Source organism: Delphinus delphis, chromosome 12, assembly GCF_949987515.2.
Source record: "Delphinus delphis chromosome 12, mDelDel1.2, whole genome shotgun sequence".
In the NCBI taxonomy this organism is placed as follows: domain Eukaryota; kingdom Metazoa; phylum Chordata; class Mammalia; order Artiodactyla; family Delphinidae; genus Delphinus; species Delphinus delphis.
Genome location: NC_082694.2, coordinates 11,320,641 through 11,338,625, shown reverse-complemented (window position 1 = coordinate 11,338,625; position 17,985 = coordinate 11,320,641). Strand labels below are relative to the sequence as shown.

Here is a 17,985-nt window from a genome sequence, read left to right as displayed (position 1 = left end):
GTTTGAATTTTTTTAAATGGGTTCCCAGAAAATTTAAAGTCACATATTTGGCTCGCATTCTGCTGCTGAGAGAAAATACAAAGAGGTTGAGCTGACCATGAGGTTGGAAAGACGCACCACCGTAGTCAGCTAATAATAATAGATCAAGGCAACATCTGATGAAAGCCAAACAATAAGCATGGTAGGGGTTCAGAGGAGGTAACTGTGGGGCTATCCAAGGGCGGGGCAAGTCTTCATCAGCAGGCGAGATCAACGAATCTTTAAATTGCAAGAGCTGCGCGGCAAGGCGCGCCGGGCTCTCACGGCCCGCGCCCCGCCCCGAAACGCGCTGCGCCTTTTGACCCGGCCGCCGCGCCGTAGGCCGCGCTGCAAGCCTGGGAGCCGCGATGGCGGACGTGTCCGAGAGGACGTTGCAGCTGTCCGTGCTGGTGGCCTTCGCCTCCGGAGTGCTCGTGGGCTGGCAGGCAAACCGGCTGCGGCGGCGCTACCTGGACTGGAGAAAGAAGAGGCTGCAAGACAAGCTGGCGGCGACGCAGAAGAAGCTGGACCTGGCCTGAGATCCCCGCGCTGTCGGTCCCCGCCGGCCACCGCGCGGCCACCTCGAGGCCACCTCGCCTCTCCGGCGCGGGGCTCCAGCCGAAGCCAGGCTCGCCACACTCTCTCCGCTCGCAGTGCCGGGCTCTTGCCGGAGTCGGTGAGCAGTACTTACAGCGACGCCTTATGGGGAGACTTCGGGGACGGCCGGATATCTTGGGACAGGAGGGTCTTTGGAGAGCCCACAGGAGGTGACTTGTCCCCCCAGGCACCAGAAAGAGGAGGAAGTTCTGTTTTCCCTAATAACTCACATTTTGGTATCGTAGTTCACTGCGTGCGTTTAACGGGACTGTCTTAACCGCGTGCAAAGTCGTTGCACCTTGGCAACATTAAGCTTCAAAATGGAAAATACTGGAAAGAATAGAAAATGAAAAAAAGGACCGTGGAGGTGTTCCTACCACCCCCTTCCCCCCTCCCCACATCAATTTATTTTTTAAAATATCCTTGGTAGCACCATAGTACATCTTTGCATTCATGTTTTGTCATCTCCAGTCTAAATTCTTAGGTCCTTGGCAGGCTGGCAATGGCTTGAAAGTCAGGAACCTTGAGTCTAGTCCTGGCTTTTTCATCAGAGCTCTGCAAATTTACAGGGTCGCAGTTTTCTTATCTGTAACACCAGATCTTCTTGTTCATGGTTTAACTAAACAATAGAATAATTTGAAGTTAACCATTATGTATTCCTAATTTTTATTTCTCTTTTCTGTTTCCAACAGCTTGTTGAAGATGGATATAGAGAACTGGACAGAAATAGTTTCTCCTTGCACTTTATGAATCAATTTTATTTTTAAAATAAAAAAATTAAACATATTTGAACCTTTTATTAAAAGGAAAAGGAGTATCTTGCCTCCTATGCAGCTTACTGAATTAAGAGATTTGATCCTCAAAACTTATAATTACTGTCTTTGGTCAGATATCTTGTTTTCTAAAGAATCTATGCTGGTTCCTTGGTACAACTGCAAAGCAAAGTTGGTCTAGGAACCACTATGATTCCCTTTGGTTAGCAGTTTTGCTGGACCTATTCTGGAAAGCAAATGGCTATGTAAAAATAACTGAGGTAGGGGTAATGTATGTAAGACCTTTACACATCTGAGGCTGACAACATACTCCAGGCACGAAGTATAAGTTTTTACTGACAGAAGTTTCATTTGTGTCATTATGGAGTATACATGTGAAGGAGAAACCTCATTGAATAGACCTTAGTGATAAATCCCAACTACAGTTGACCCTTGAACATGGGTTTGAATTGCACAGGTTCACTTACATGTAGATTGTTTTCAATAAATCTATATGTAAGTGGCCCACTGTCCACTTACTATCCATGGCTGGTTGAGTCTGTGCCTGCGGAAACATGGATAGGAAGGGCCAACTGTGGCGCTTGAGCAGCCTTGGATTTTGGTATCCGTGGCAGCTCCTGGGGTTCCAGGATGATATCCTCCGATGATACCGAGGGATAACTGTGTCTGAAAATCAAGAGTGACCAAGTCCCAGGTTATTTTTGATTTTCCAGAGGTGTTTTCTAGAACACTGCCCTTGCTCATTCCTATAAAGATTCATTTTGTTTCTCAGTAAATTTAGGATCAGGTCCGTATTAACATAAGAAAATTCGGGAAAGTTGTTTCCACAGAGAGCTTTTTTTTCTTCCATTTTAGGAGGGCCGTTATGCTTTATTACTTCCAACTTCATTTGCATTCTGTGAATGCAGTACTTAAGGACCGAAATGTTGGTTCTTAGAGCGCCATTCCGTCTGGGCTGCAGGTGGCTGAAGTATCTGAGTCACCATTCATCACTGAGGGTCAGGGAGTTGAGGCTCTTTGAGACAAGGTAGGTTTCTTATGGCACATCCACGGTGCCTCCAGACTGTTGGTTTGTTCCTGGTTAAGCATCTAGGTTATGACCAGTTCTGCCCGTATGGGCCTGTTCTTGTGCCACTTTCCTGGTGGACCTGGTCTTTCCAATGTGACTCCTTTCCCATTACTTATGTGCAGCACCCGGACACACTCGTCTCCCTCTCCTGTCTCACCCCAATGTTCTGTCATCCTGCCCCTCTGGGCCTGTGCTGTTCACCCCCGAGGCCTGTCTAGTCCTTACGCGGTTTTCAGCCACCCTACACCACTCAGTCTGCCCCTCGTTTTCTGCCTACTGCCTCTTTACACTGTGCCCATGTGTTCCCAGCCCTGTGGTGGACAATTCCCCCCGACATTTCCTCTCACTGTTTCACCTCTAGCTGTCTACCCCTTGCCCCACTTAAATGTGTTTGGTTTTTTTCCCTGAAACTGTTGGCTTACATGGAGATGTTACATTTTCCATGTTAACCACTAGTCTGGAAGCTGTTAAATTCTTTTTCAGTATCTCCTGTGAGACAGCGGTACAAAGTTGATATACATTGTAACACAGAGTTGATATACATTGTAACACACTGATGGAAGAAAATGATAACGAGTTTTATGAAATAGCTTGTTCTCGGGAGAAGCAATGGCCGTGGTTTGCTTTGGTTTCGGCTACCTCACTTCAAAACGGTCTTGTAGGTTACTCTGATTTTCATAATGGCATCAAGGGATGACAACAGAAGCAGTGACTAGTGCTAAAGCGACTATACTGAGCATTACAAGTCAAAAGAAATGTAAGTTAATGAAAAAGAAGGCAGCTAGCTGAGTAATCTCACTCCTTACGGCATGGTGAATACCTAAGCGGTATTTCTCAAACTTGAAGGTGCACGTGAAACACTGGGGTATTGATAAAATTTAGATTCTGATCCTGTGGGTCTATGGTGAGGCCTGAGAATATGCATTTCTAACAGTCACCCAAGTGATATGGATGATACTGATGCAGGAATCATAAGGAATAAATGCTGCTCATGCTGAATAGTGTACAAAAATGTATAAAATCAAAGCATCTTTCCACCCGAGATGAACAAGAGTAATAAACCTTTTTTGCACCCTTCCTCATACATATATACATGTGTAGGGGGTTTATTTTGTTTATTTTTACCAATATAGAGTTTTACCATCTTCATGACCCTGTAACTTTTCCATTTAAAATATGGAAATCCCTATAAAGTAGGTAGATTTTTTAAAAAAAATTTTATAGACATATATAAAATAAATGAGGATTTCATAAATGATGGGTTGTCTTTAGTGTAGTTTTTTCTTTTTGCTTACCTCTAACAAGATCACTTAGAAGTACCGATTTATTAATCCATCTAAAAATACTTTGTAGTACTTACTACTTCCTCATTTGTTGTTAGATTTTCAATGGAAAAACTATGGCTGTTTAAGTGAACTTTTAAGTATCATGAGCCATGGTGGAGAAATTACTTCAAAGTAAAGACATGAGATACAAAAAAGAGTAGAATGGATGAGTATATTAGAGTATGTCATACAATGAAACATCAGAGAGCAATGAGAATGAACAAACTACAACCCACGCGATGATATAGATTCATTGCACAAACAAGTTGAATGAAAGAAGCCTGACAAGATGCCAGTACACTGCGTGATTCCATTATTCAGTTCAAAAAAGAGGCAAGACAGATTTTTACAGTTAGAGATTGGGATAGTGTTTACATTTGGTGTAGGGGGTGGAGGTGGGCAGGGACTAGAAGGAGGGGAAGACCACTAGAGTGCTGGTCACATTCTGTATCCAAATCTGGGTTATGTTACTTACATGGGGGTGTGTTCACCCTGAAAATTCAGTGCGGTGGGCGCTTTTCACTTCTCTCTATTGAAGAAAAAAGTATTGCAAATAACATGGCAGTTGGGCCTGTGGAATTACCTTGTGTGTTGTACTGAAGAACACATCAGTGTGGTTCATCTTTTGAAAAGTGAGCTCAGGTCGTCATCCTTATTCGGTGTAGTGGAAAGAGTTTGGGAATTGGATTTATAGGACTGAGTCCCACTTGGGGAAATGTTATTACAACCTCCCTGAGAGATGTAAAATGGAGCTCATAATTAGGTGCTCACAAGATTGCTGTAGAACAGAGTCACCATCTTCCCAGAACTCAGGATGGACCGTGTGCAAAACTACAATGAAGTGATACTTCAGCAGTATCCCAAGTGGCAAAGAATTTAACACTGCCTTTTTGAAGTGAGAGTATGCGCCAGAACCACGTATCCCATTAAGGCCATATAGGCAAGCTATGCTTGCAGTTAATTTAAGACATTGAGATGCTTAAATTGTATCTTAAGGTTAGTTTAGAAAAACTGGTGTCAGAAAACAACTGCCAAAACACCCAGTACCCCAGGAGGAATGTCGTGGTAGTACTGGGTATTATGGGACTTGTAGTTTCGGACGCCGCAGGGCATTCCCCCTCATCTCCACCCCAATCCTTTCGGACTGGCGAGAAAAAGGTGAGTAGCTGGTCAGTGAGCTCAGGACCTGCGGGCTGGCGGAGCGGCTTCCTCGAGGGAGAATCATCCCCACACTCTTCCCGCACCAGGCAGTCGGGCTGCGAGGCGGGCGCGCGGTGATGGCGTCACCTTCCGGTGCCGCCGTCTTGGTTTCCCTGACGACCGGCGTGAGCTCCGCGCCGAGGCGAAGGAGATGCTGGCGAGGCGGCAGCGCGATCCCCTCCAGTCACTGCAGCGTCGCAATCAGGAGCTGAAGCAGCAGGTATCATCTGGCTGTCCATTGGGGGACCTGGGCTCTGGTGGCGGGCGAGCTCTGGGGCGCACCCTAACCCTGGGAGCCTACCCAACCCACTTCAGTTTCCAAGTTGTAACCTACCTCACCCCCAGCATCGAACTGATCCCAGCACCAAACTGATTCTAAGCCTTCACACTCCCAACCCAACCCCGGGGAGGCTAGAAAATCGGGACCATCGACTAAGTGCTGCTCTCCCCCGCATCTCACCCTAACGGCTCTATCTCCAACCTAACAGCTCCCCTTAACCCATCTCACCTCCAAATCTAAACTTTTTTTTTTTTTTTTTTTGGTACGCGGGCCTGTCACTGTTGTGGCTTCTCCCGTTGCGGAGCACAGGCTCCGGACGCGCAGGCTCAGCGGCCATGGCTCACGGGACCAGCCGCTCCGCGGTATGTGGGATCTTCCCGGACCGGGGCACGAGCCCATCCCCTGCATCGGCAGGCGGACTCTTAACCACTGCGCCACCAGGGAAGCCCTACAAATCTAAACTTTTAACAATAATTATTCCAACCACCTCTGCGCCCAACATCACTCTCCTCCACTCTCCATGCCTCCTTTCCTTTATCCTTCATCCAGTGGAGCTACTGAGTGTTTTTGCTTCACATGAATCCCAGTGAAATAGGTGTCAAGGAATAGTCCTAATATATAAGAAAAATAAGACCTGACAAATGAACAAAGGACTTGAACTAAAGGAGAAATACTAGTAACACACAAATATGAGAAAAGTTAACTTAAAAGTTAATCAAGTAATTGCAAAGGAAGTAAGAGATCACAAACACTTAAAATATCACAATACCCAGTATTGGGGAGGCTGTGATGAAACAGGCACTTAACACTGCTTCAGGGTATAAGGCACAGCATTTCTGGAAAGCCGTTTGATAAGATGTAGCAAGTATTCATGCTCCTAAGCTGGGAATTACATTTCCAGGAATTTACCATACATAATAATAAAAAATTGAGACACAGGTTGAGGTATGGAGGTATTCATCATAGTATTACTTATAATACAAAAGGCTGGATGCAACTTAAACGATCAGTAGTAGGGGAATGGATAAATAACATGTTGGGATATAATAGATTAAAATTTTAAGGAGATTTTAACATGTTAGGGAAGATATTTGTGATAAAATGTCAAGTTAGAAAAAATATAAAATTGAATATACAGTATTTCAATTTTAAAATTTTATATGTAATATACATAGAAAAAAAGATGGAAGGAAACATGCCAGCATGGTAACTCTATGTGGCAGAATGCTAATGACTATTATGTTTCGCTTCATACTTTTTGATATTTTCATAATTTTGGGTTGGGGTGGGGAAACTTCCCTGGTGGTCCATTGGTTAAGACTTCGCCTTCCAGTGCAGGGGGTGTGGGTTCAACCCCTGGTCGGGGAGCTAAGATCCCACGTGCCTTGTGGCCAAAAAACAGAACATAAAAACAGAAGCAATATTGTAACAAATTCAATAAAGACTTTAAAAACGGTCCACGTTTAAAAAAAAATCGTAAAAAAAAAAAATTAAGAAAGGGAATTCCCTGGTGGTCCAGTGGTTGGGACTCCATGCTTTCACTGCTGAGGGCCCTGGTTCAATCCCTGGTCGGGGAACTAGGATCCCACAGGCCGCGTGTCATGGCCAAGAAAAAAAATTTTGTAAGAAAAAAGTAAGTAGTAATTAATGTGTTGTTAATTTATTTTCTGAAATTCCTATTTTACTTTGCTAATTTTAGTTTTTATTTTTCATTTGATCTATTACCAAATATTGTTTTCACTAAATAGAATTATTTTATAAACTTTGGCAGGTAAGAGATGTACTGAATGCTCGTATTTTATCCACTTTTGGACTTTCACTTAAAAAGTACAAAAGATGGGATGGATAAATGTTTCTTAATGGACTCTATTGGAATTATAGTGGTACAACAAAATAGAATACTCTTCTGGTAGAAATAAAAATAAAACTTGATGAGACATTGACTTAAGCTAAGCTTTGGCCAGATGCTTAATATGGTTTTGTATTTAATTTTAAATTTAGTGGGACATTGAGAGAACCAGGAAATGTTGTAGAAGTAAACTAAAAAAATTTTAATTATTACAAAGATGTAACAAAGTAAACTATTGCCAGGATTATTCAAGTCGGAGACAAATTGGCTCCAGAGCCTTTTGATACCCTGAATGTCTGTGAAGGACTCTGTAGGTAGTGTGAGCTCATTCTTCCCTGGCCCCACGGAAGACACCTGAAGCAAAAAATGGAACAGATTTCCAACTTGGTATCTATGGGACAAGTGATCAAGAGCCCATCTGGGTCATGCCTGTGATGACCGACTCTGTTAGCATGTGTGTGAATTTTGTAAATAACAGATGCAAAATGGCAAGAGTAGAGAATTTTTATTTCTCTTTTTTCATCCACTTTATCTTCTCCACAGTATCTATAGAATGCAAAAGCTGTATGTGCCTCTTTTGTGGGTATGTTGGCAAAGTTACACATAGTGTTTGGAAATTACTAAATCACAATGTAAGATATAAGAATGAGGATTAAAAAATTTGTGGTTTATTCACATAATGAATACTACTCGGCAATAAGAAGGAAAAACTAATGATACACACAACAATATGGAAGTATCTCAAAAACATTCTTGTGAAATGATTACACAAATGAGTACATACTTTCTGGAGTAATGGTAATTTTCTGTACATTGATAGGGGTTTGGATTACAAGGGTGTATGCATTTGCCAAAACTCAGCAAATGTATACTTAAGATTTGTGCATTTCATTTATATGTAAATTTTACACCAGATACTGAACTCTAGTTAGTGATACCCATGGTGTATTAAGGGGAAATATATTGATGATTGTAGTTTACTTTGACATACATAAAAAATAAGATGAATTGATGAATAGATGTGTCATAAAAGTATAGTAAAATGTTAATGGTAGAATCTAGGTGGTGGGTATTTGGATGTTCACTATAAAGTTCTTTCAACTTTATTGTATATTTAAAAGTATTCATTATAAAATATTGGGAAAAAAGAATTAAAATTTTATTTCCTAAGGTTATATGGTATTTAACAATATGATATTTTAAACAGTCTCCATTTATTGTAGGTTGATGATTTGCTTTCTGAGAGTCAATTGAAAGGAGCTCTAGAAGCCAGTAAAAGACGAGATATTTACCAAAGGTAAAGCATATGAAATTATGTTAGTTTTGTAGGGACTGTACTTACATTTCAGTGAGCAGTATTTACAGCATAGAAATTGAGGAATTATTTCTTTTTTTAATTAATAACATTTCTAAAAAGACAAAATAATAATGGGAAATAATATTGAGGTAACAATGAATGAAATTTTCCAAAATGTATTTTACAATATTTCTTACAATTATCTGTGTCTACCTAGTCTAAATGTTGGAATGATAAGATTAAATAGAGAATTACAAACGTTAAAAAGGGGCAGCTTACATCTATTTTGTACTCTGTATGTACCAAGCAGAGTGGTCCATGCTCTAAAAACTTCTTAATTAATTTTTACAATAACATTTTGAGGTACTCATTAATACAGATGAGAAAATTAAGGTTCACAGTGGTTAGTTAATATGTCTAACACTACTTAGCTATAAGACATTAAAGTGGGAAGGCAATAAAAATGTTTTAAGATAAATGCAGAATTTATAGATATATTTAATTAATTAATTAAATTCAAGTATAGTTGACTTACAATGTTGTGTTAGTTTCTGGTGTACAGCAAAGTGGTTCAGTTATACGTATATATGTGTATGTGTGCATATATATATATATATATATATATGTTCTTTTTCATATTCTTTCCATTATGGTTTATCACAGGATATTGAATATAGTTCCCTGTGCTATGCAGTAGGACCTTGTTGTTTATCCATCCTATATAGAATAGTTTGCATCTGCTAGTCCTAAACTCCCAATCCATCCCTCCCCCACACCCCCACCCCTCCCTTGGCAACCAAAAGTTTGTTCTCTATGGCTGTCAGTTTCTGTTTCATTGATAAGTTCATTTGTGTCATATTTTAGATTCCACATATAAGTGTTATCATATGGTATTTTTCTTTCTCTTTCTAACTTAATATGATAATCTCTAGGTTCATCCATGTTGCTGCAAATGGCAGTATTTCATTCTTTTTTGTGGCTGAGTAGTGTTCCACTGTGTGTGTGTGTGTGTGTGTGTGTGTGTGTGTATGTATATATATATATAAAACATCTTCTGTATCCATTCATCTGTTGATGGACATTTAGGTTGCTTCCATGCCTTGGCCGTTGTAAATAGTGCTGCTGTGAACAGAGGGATGCACATATCTTTTCGAATTAGAGTTTTGTCTGGATATATGCCCAGGAGTGGGATTGCTGGATCATAGGGCAGCTTTATTTTTAGTTTTTTGAGGAACCTCCATACTGTTTTCCATAGTGGCTGCACCAATTTACATTCCCACCAACAGTGTAGGAGGGTTCCCTTTTCTCCATACCCTCTCCAGCATTTGTTTTTTTGTAGACTTTTTAATAATGGCCATTCTGACCAGTGGGAGGTGGTACCTCATTGTAGTTTTGATTTTCATTTCTCTAATAATTAGTGATTTTGAACATCTTTTCATGTGCCTGTTGGCCATCTGTATATCTTTGGAAAAATGTCTATTTAGGTCTTCTGCCCATTTTTTGATTGGGTTGTTTGTTTTTCTGTTACTGAGTTGTATGAGCTGTATGTATATTTTGGAAATTAAGCCCTTGTTGGTTGCATCATTTGCAAATATTTTCTCCCAGTCCATAGGCTGTCGTTTTGTTTTGTTTATGGTTTCCTTTTCTGTGGAAAAGCTTGTAAGTTTGATTAGGTCCCATTTGTTTATTTTTGCTTTTATTTCTATTGCCTTGGGAGACTGACCTAAGAAAACATTGCTACAATTTATGTCAGAGAATGTTTTGCCTATGTTCTCTTCCAGGAGTTTTGTGGTTCTATGTCTTATATTTAAGTCTTTAAGCCATTTTGAGTTTATTTTTGTGTATATTGTGAGTGTATGTTCTAACTTCATTGATTTACACGCAGCTGTCCAGCTTTCCCAATACCACTTGCTGAAGAGACTGTCTTTTCTCCATTGTATATTCTTGCCTCCTTCATTGAAGATTAATTGACCGTAGGTGTGTGGGTTTATTTCTGGGCTCTCTATTCTGTTCCATTGTCCCATATGTCTGTTTTGTGCCAGTACCATGCTGTTTTGATTACTGTAGCTTTGTAGTATTGTCTGAAGCCTGGGAGGGTTAAGCCTCCTGCTTTGTTCTTTTTCCTCAGGATTGCTTTGGCAATTCTGGGTCTTTTATGGTTCCGTATACATTTTAGGATTACTTGTTCTAGTTCTGTGAAAAACGTCATGGGTAATTTGATAGGAATTGCATTAAATCTCTAGATTGCTTTGGGTAGTATGGTCATTTTAATAATATTAATTCTTCCAATCTAATCCAATATTAATTCTTCCAGTCCAATTAATAATATTAATTCTTTCTTTCTTTGAATCATCTTCAGTTTCCTTTATCAGTGTTTTACAGTTCTCAGTATAAGTGTTTCACCTCCTTACTCAGGTTTATTCCTAAGTATTTTATTATTTTTTTGATGTGATTTTTTTAAAAAATAAATTTATTTATTTATTTTTGGCTGCATTGGGTCTTCCTTGTTGGGTCTTCGTTGGTGTGCATGGGCTTTCTCTAGTTGTGGCGAGCGGGGGCTACTCTTTTTTGCAACGCACAGGCTTCTCGTCATGGTGGCTTCTCTTGCTGCAGAGCTCGGGCTCTAGGCGCGTGGGCTTCAGTAGTTGTGGCGTGTGGGCTCAGTAGTTGTGGCTCACAGGCTCTAGAGCGCAGGCTCAGTAGTTGTGGCGCGTGGGTTTAATTGCTCTGTGGCATGTGGGATCTTCCAGGACCAGGGCTCAAACCCGTGTGCCCTGCATTGGCAGGTGGATTCTTAACCACTGCACTACCAGGGGAGTCCCTTTTGATGTGATTTTAAAAGGGATTTATTTTTTTTACTTTCCTTTCTGATATATATATATATATATATATATATATATATATATTTTTTTTTTTTTTTCATCATTTTCCGTTTCTGATATTTCATCATTAGTGTAAAGAAATGCAACTGATTTCTGTATGTTAATCTCGTATCCTGCTACCTTGCTGAATTTCTTTATCAGTTCTAGTAGTTTCTGTGTGGAGTCTTTAAAGGTTTTCTATATATAATATCATGTCATCTGCATATAATGACAGTTTTACCTCTTTCAATCTGGATACGTTTTATTTCTTTTTCTTGTCTGATTGTTGTGGCTAGGACTTCTAATATAGTTGAATAGAAGTGGTGAGAGTGGGCATCCTTGTCTTGTTCCAGATTTTAGTGGGAAGGCTGTCAGCTTTTCACCATTGAGTATTATGTTGGCTGTGGGTTTGTCATAAGTAGCTTTTATTATGTTGAGATATGTTTCTTCAACATATGTTTCCTCAACATATGTTACCCATTTTGGTAAGAGGTTTTTTGGTTTGTTTTTTTTAAATTTTATTTATTATTTACTTTTGGCTGCGTTGGGTCTTCATTACTGCGTGCAGGCGTTCTCTAGTTGCGGTGAGTGGGGGGGCTACTCTTTGTTGCAGTGCGTGGGCTTCTCATTTTGGTGGCTTCTCCTGTTGTGGAGCACGGGCTCTAGGCGCGCAGACTTCAGTAGTTGCAGAACACAGGCTCAGTAGTTGTGGCATGTGGGCTCACTCGTTGCGGCTCATGGGCTCAGTAGTTGTGGCTCGCAGGTTCTAGAGCTCAGGCTCAGTAGTTGTGGTGCACAGGCTTAGTTGCTCCGCAGCATGTGGGATCTTCCTAGACCAGGGATCGAGCCCATGTCCCCTGCATTGGCAGGTAGATTCTTAACCACTACACCACCAGGGAAGTTCCTTGGTAAGAGTTTTTATCATGAATGAATGTTGAATTTTATCAAATGCTTTTTCTGCATCGATTGAGATGATCATGTGGTTTTTGTCTTTTCTTTTGTTGTTGTGGTGTATCACATTGATTTGCATATGTTGAACCATCTGTGTGACCCTGACAACTTGATCATGGTGTATGATCTTCTTTATGTGTTGTTGGATTCGGTTTGCTAATATTTTGTTAAGAATTTCTGTATCTATATTCATCAAAGATATTGGCCAGTAATTTTCTTTTTTGTTGTTATCTTTGTCTCATTTTGGTATCAGGGTGATGGTGGTTTCATAGAATGACTTTGGGAGTGTTCCCTCCTCTTCAGTCTTTTGGAAGAGTTTGAGAAGGATCAGTATAGTTCTTTTTGTATGCTTGGTAGAACTCCCCAGTGAAGCCATTTGATTCTGGACTTTTGTTTGCAGGGAGTTTTTAAAATTATAGATTCTATTTCACTTCTAGTGATTGGTCTGTTCAAATTATCTAGCTCTTTTTGATTCCGTTTTGGTGGGCTGTATGTTTCTAGAAACTTGTCCAGGAAATGCAGAACTTAGTCAAGCAAGAGAAGGAACTTCACTACAGTCTCAGTGGAGTTGCAGCCTTTGGTCCATTTGAATCAAATGCAAGAATTATGTCATGGTATAATTTGGGTCTAAGAGCAAACAACCTAAGCCTGAAGGTTATGGACTTGATGTTGTGACAGCAACAATAAAAACAGCTCAGAGTGAACATCAGTGGCATAGGCCAAATTGTGGTAAGTCCTTGGCCTATGTAGCCCCAGATCCTGTGACCTGTCAGAAGTCTCTGTCTATTAGCAATTCTGCCTTGCTTGGGATGGTGGCCTTAGCTCTCTTGAGATGGGAAAACTGTTCTCATGATGGATGATTGCTTTTTGTTTTGTTTTGAATTTTCTTTTTAATCCTTGGGAGAGTTTAAAATTAACTAGCGTTTAAAATTACATAGACACGATGAACTAAATCAAATTAGACTATTATTACTTTTGTATTACGTTTAGGACATCATTAAAATAATCTGTATGCTTTGGGTATTTAAAGAATTTATAACATTCAAATGGATGTGAGATTTGTGCTGCTAGTTTAAATGATTCATTAGAACATTTGAAAAAAATTTACTTAAGTCAGGCAGAGTGCTTAAAAGCAAAATAAAATTTAAATGAATTTTAAGATGTGGGAATTTAATTAACTACCTTCATTAGTAGGATTGATTATTTGAGGAATTTAGCTCAAGTTGAATTAATCAAACAATAATGAAAGAAAAAGGGAAGGTAATTGTACTTGCTTTACTAGATTTTAAAGTAGAATAAGGGTTATATGCTGAATTGAAGTCCCAGGGAAAACTAGATTTTTAAATTTTATTTTAATAAGCTAATAATTGTTTTTATACCCAAGTAATAGTCTTCTCTGTGTATAAAAAATCCCCTCACAGTCATTTTAAAATACACATTGATATTTGCATGTCTGGAAAAAACATTCAGCCCTTATGTTTGATTAATAATTGGGTAGATATGGAGTAAAAAAATTTTCTACTTAAACCTTTGAAGACATTGTCTGGTTCCTTTACACCCAGTGATGCTGACAAGTTTCATGGTCATTCTTTTGTAATTGATCTCTGTTTGAGGCTTTTCTCCTCAGCCTTGGTGTTTTGAAATTTTGTCACGGTGTATTTAGGTGTTGTTTTAATTCTTCTCAACACTCAAAGGGTCTTTTCAGTTTGAAAACTCTTGTCTCTCATGAGCTCTGGGAGAGTTTCTTTTACTAAAAGATAATTTTTTTACTTCTGTTTGTTTCTTCCTGAAACACCTTTGAGTCAGGTATTGAACCTCCTGGAATTTTCCTCTAGGTCTCTCCCCACTAGTTTTTGTTTCTTTGCTTTTTTGTTTATGCCTGAAAGGTTCTCTTGACACTTTTTTTTTTCTTTTTTGGCTTGCGGGATCTTAATTCCCTGACCAGGGATCGAACCCGTGCTTCGTGCAGTAGAAGTGTAGAGTCCTAACCACTGGACTGCCAGAGAAGTCCCTAAATTCAGTCTTATCTTAGCCAATGCTGACCTTGCACAAGCCTTTCTCAGTGTTCCTTTTCCTCAAACCTTCTGAAACCGTGCAACTCAGATTGGGATTTGAACCCATGGGCCGGGTCTCAGACCCAGCCAAAACCCAGATTGGGACTTTAACCCACGGTCTTTTAACTGAGATCACACACCTGGTCTCAGAACTTAATGAAGCTCAGGTTCTTGATGTCTCATCGCAGAAAGAATTCAGTGAGAGACAAAGTGATAGGTAAGAAGTGGATTTATTTAGAGAGAAACACACTCCACAGAGTGTGGGCCATCTCAGAAGGCGAGAGCAGCCAACTTTTTCTTTTAACTTTTCCGTGGATGTTTTATTTCAGCAGCTGTATTGTTAATTTACAAGTGTTTTTCCTTGTTCTTTAATTTTTCTGTTTTCTAGCATTGCGTTCCTGTTTTTAGGTTATCTCATTAATACTTCCGTGATTGGGAGTTGTTTTTTTTTTTTAAAGTTCTTTTCTGTTCTCTGAGTTGTCTTTGGTTCCTCTGGGCTCAGATTTTTTTACTTTTGGTTAGTCTTAAATTTTATCTTCCATGTTGCTAGTTTTCTTCATTATGCCCAATGGTCCTTGGATTATCTTTTTTTTTAAGAATGAGGGACTAAGCTGATTATTCTAGAGAGTTGCCATGGGTTCTTCTACTGTTGTGTTTACAGGTCTAAAGGACCAGGCCTTCCTGTCATTTTGCTCGGTCATCTTCAGCTTGTCAGTGACAGCCCTGCATACCATTACAAAGTCCCCAGTCATCATTACCTAAAAGCAGAAAGGATGATGGTTCTTTACCTGCTCCATCAGGGAGAATAAAATGGGAGGAACTGCCCAACACATTTCTTTTATGTATCATTGGCCAGTGCTGGGCCATACACGCACCCTACCTGCAGTGGAAGCTGATCACTTGCGTGTCAGTGGGAGGCCAAGCATGCCAGCATGGAGGAGGGTGGCAGAAGGGCTTTGGGGTAGATAACTAGCAGGGTCAGCTGCAGGTTGATGTTTCTACTTGTCTTCTCTGCCTCTTTCACAAAGGATTTTTGTCCCCCTTTTCACTGCTTATTTCATTTTATCAGTCTGTGGAAGAAAAAAAAATAACTCAGCATAAAAAATAATGACTTTTTCAGGTTATTGGTGGAGAAAACATTTGATTTTTGAAAACTCATAACTAGCTGTAGCCCATTTTCAGTCATTTTTTTCTCTTTTTTTTAAATTGAAGTAAAGGTGAGTTACAGTGTTGTGTTAATTTCTGCTGTACAGCAAAGTGATTCAGTTATACCTATATATACATTCTTCTTTATATTCTTTTCCTTTATGGTTTATCTCAGGATACTGAATATAGTTCCCTGTGCTATGCTGTAGGACCTTGTTGTTTATCCATTCTATATATAATAGTTTGCCTCCACTAACCCCAAACTCGGTCGTTTTCATACGTCTAATTTGGGTGTCTAAGACTTAAGCCAAATTATGTGAGCTGTCCATGAAATATCTAAAACACTGTACCCATATGGATGGGCCATGTTCACAAGGGGAGTGTGCTGTTGGGGGGAGAGGCCAGCTGTAGAATCCTAAACTCTGCCTTCACATGGTTACTCTCCCTCTGACTAGCTCTGGTCACTTTTCAGAACCTCACTTTCTTCAGCTGGAGTGAGGATTGTTATGAGACTCAAATGAGGTGATGCTTGTAAACTGCTTAGCAGTATTTGTGATGCAAAAAATTAATTTTAGCTGTTATTATCATTATTAGTTTTGTCGTCTTGGTTGCATCCTAGGTTTATGGAATTTTAGAGCTGGAGAAGCATTTTTAAAGTCCAATGCTTTCCTTATTTTAGAGATAGGAAACTGAAGCCCAGAGTCACTGAAGTTTTCTGCGTTCTGGTTATCATACCTCATACCTGAGATCTTGACTATGAGCATCACCCAAGCTAATGGATGGAAAGGCATTTACATATGAATTTTTAAACATCATTCATGCAATAGAAATTGCCTTACCTGGGCTTCCCTGGTGGCGCAGTGGTTGAGAATCTGCCTGCCAATGCAGGGGATACGGGTTCGAGCCCTGGTCTGGGAAGATTCCACATGCCGCAGAGCAACTAGGCCCGTGAGCCACAAGTACTGAGCCTGCGCGTCTGGAGCCTGTGCTCCGCAACAAGAGAGGCCGTGACAGTGAGAGGCCTGTGCACCATGATGAAGAGTGGCCCCCGCTCGCCACAACTAGAGAAAGCCCTCGCATAGAAACGAAGACCCCACACAGCCAAAGATAAATAAATAAATTAATTAATTAAAAAAACAAAAAAATGGCAGATGCTTGCTTAAAAAAAAAAAAGAAATTGCTTTACCTGCTTAAAGACTTATGTATGATTTTATAAAATAGCTTTTCGTTCTGACAATTAAAAAATCAATATTTTGTTTCTTTCTTTTTTAAAATTTAGATGTATCCAATTAAAACAGGCAATAGATGAAAATAAAAATACTCTTCAAAAATTAAGCAAAGTAAGTATTATGGTTAATCATGTTAAAAAAAATTCCGTTTTTACCCAAATATTTTGTTAAGTGGAAGTTCATTAGAGGGGGAAGTTCCTGGGTTCACATAAGTTATGAAGTGTAACTGTGGTCAGTGCTGACCTGCCCGATGGGCTTATTACTGAATGTGCTTGGGAGCAGAAAAGGCAGGGCTCCAAATCCTGGTAAAAGTTCAGCTTTAATGAACTCACCCAGCATCGAGGACTCGGAAAAACCTGGAAGGAGCTATTTTTATTTTTGCATTGCGTAAGTTTTATGTTTTACAGTTTAGAATTGTTTTCATTTTAATTACATTGTGGGGAGAGTACATAATCTGGCCCTGAGGGTAAGTGGTAGAGAAACTTCTTCTATCACATGGCAGCCCTGATATTGGTGACTCTGCAGAAACAGGGCAAACTAGAGTTTACTCTGGGCAGTTCCCATCAGGATTTCCTCTTTTAATATGAGCCTGAGCTTCAGCTAGGTGTCCAGGCCAGAGACTCACAGAGCATTTAGGGTGGAAGGCATTTGAAAGTCATCTGCCTGCCTGCATGTGGATCTCCTTTACTGCGTCTGAGACAAGGGGTCACTGAGTGTCTCTTCTGCATTTCTCCAGTGACACAAAACTGTAATTCTGCAGGCAGACTGACCCTAAATTTGAAAACCTAACTATTCCTGTTTCACAAATGAGGAAACTGAGGCTTCCAAAGGTGAAGCAGCTTTCCCAGTGTCTCACTGCCGGTAAGTGGCAGAACTTGGACTTGGCACTTGTGTTTTCGACTCAGTCCTCTGTCTGGAACCTGTCCCTTACTGACTATAGAGGGACTGCAATACCTAGCAAGAAAACAAAACAAAAAAATAGGAGGTATACATTTATTTTGTCATTTGGTTTGCATTCCAACATAATAATCTACATTTCTTTTAAAGTTATTTCTCTAAGGTAGGCATAGTCTCGTATCAATATTTGCTTTGTCTTATAGCACTTATTGGAGTTTTTTACTTTTAACATAAATGTAATCGGAAACTGAAATTTTTATTTTTATTTTTTTAGTGAAATAGACTTATATTCTCTCATAGGCTGATGAACCTGCCCCTGTTGGGAGTTACAATCAGAAGAAAGAGGAGGAACACAATCTTTTGGATAAGCTTACCCACCAACTGCAGGAACTTGCTGTGTCCATAAGTAGAGAAAATGTCACTGAGTAATGCTCCCTTC

At 39.9% G+C, this 17,985-nt stretch overlaps 2 protein-coding genes across 2 annotated transcripts in view; both read left to right on the top strand.

The window, feature by feature from the left end:
- Nucleotides 1-348: 348 nt before the first annotated feature.
- Nucleotides 349-1,451, top strand: MTLN (mitoregulin). Its single transcript, XM_060027353.1, has 2 exons — nt 349-694; nt 1,308-1,451. The coding sequence occupies exon 1, from the start codon at nt 387-389 to the stop codon at nt 555-557; it is 171 nt and encodes a 56-aa protein (XP_059883336.1). The 5' UTR covers nt 349-386; the 3' UTR covers nt 558-694; nt 1,308-1,451.
- Nucleotides 1,452-1,547: 96 nt separating this feature from the next.
- NPHP1 (nephrocystin 1) overlaps nt 1,548-17,985 on the top strand; it is a 65,711-nt gene continuing 49,273 nt past the window's right edge. Inside the window, exons 1-3 of the mRNA XM_060027349.1 lie at nt 1,548-2,415; nt 5,030-5,202; nt 8,335-8,408. Coding sequence (XP_059883332.1) covers nt 5,134-5,202; nt 8,335-8,408 — 143 coding nt within the window. The 5' untranslated portion in view covers nt 1,548-2,415; nt 5,030-5,133. The remainder of the gene's footprint in view (nt 2,416-5,029; nt 5,203-8,334; nt 8,409-17,985) is intronic.

Coding starts and splice junctions, on each gene's coding strand:
- MTLN (XM_060027353.1), top strand. CDS start 387: ATGGCGGACGTGTCCGAGAGGACGTTGCAGCTGTCCGTGCTGGTGGCC.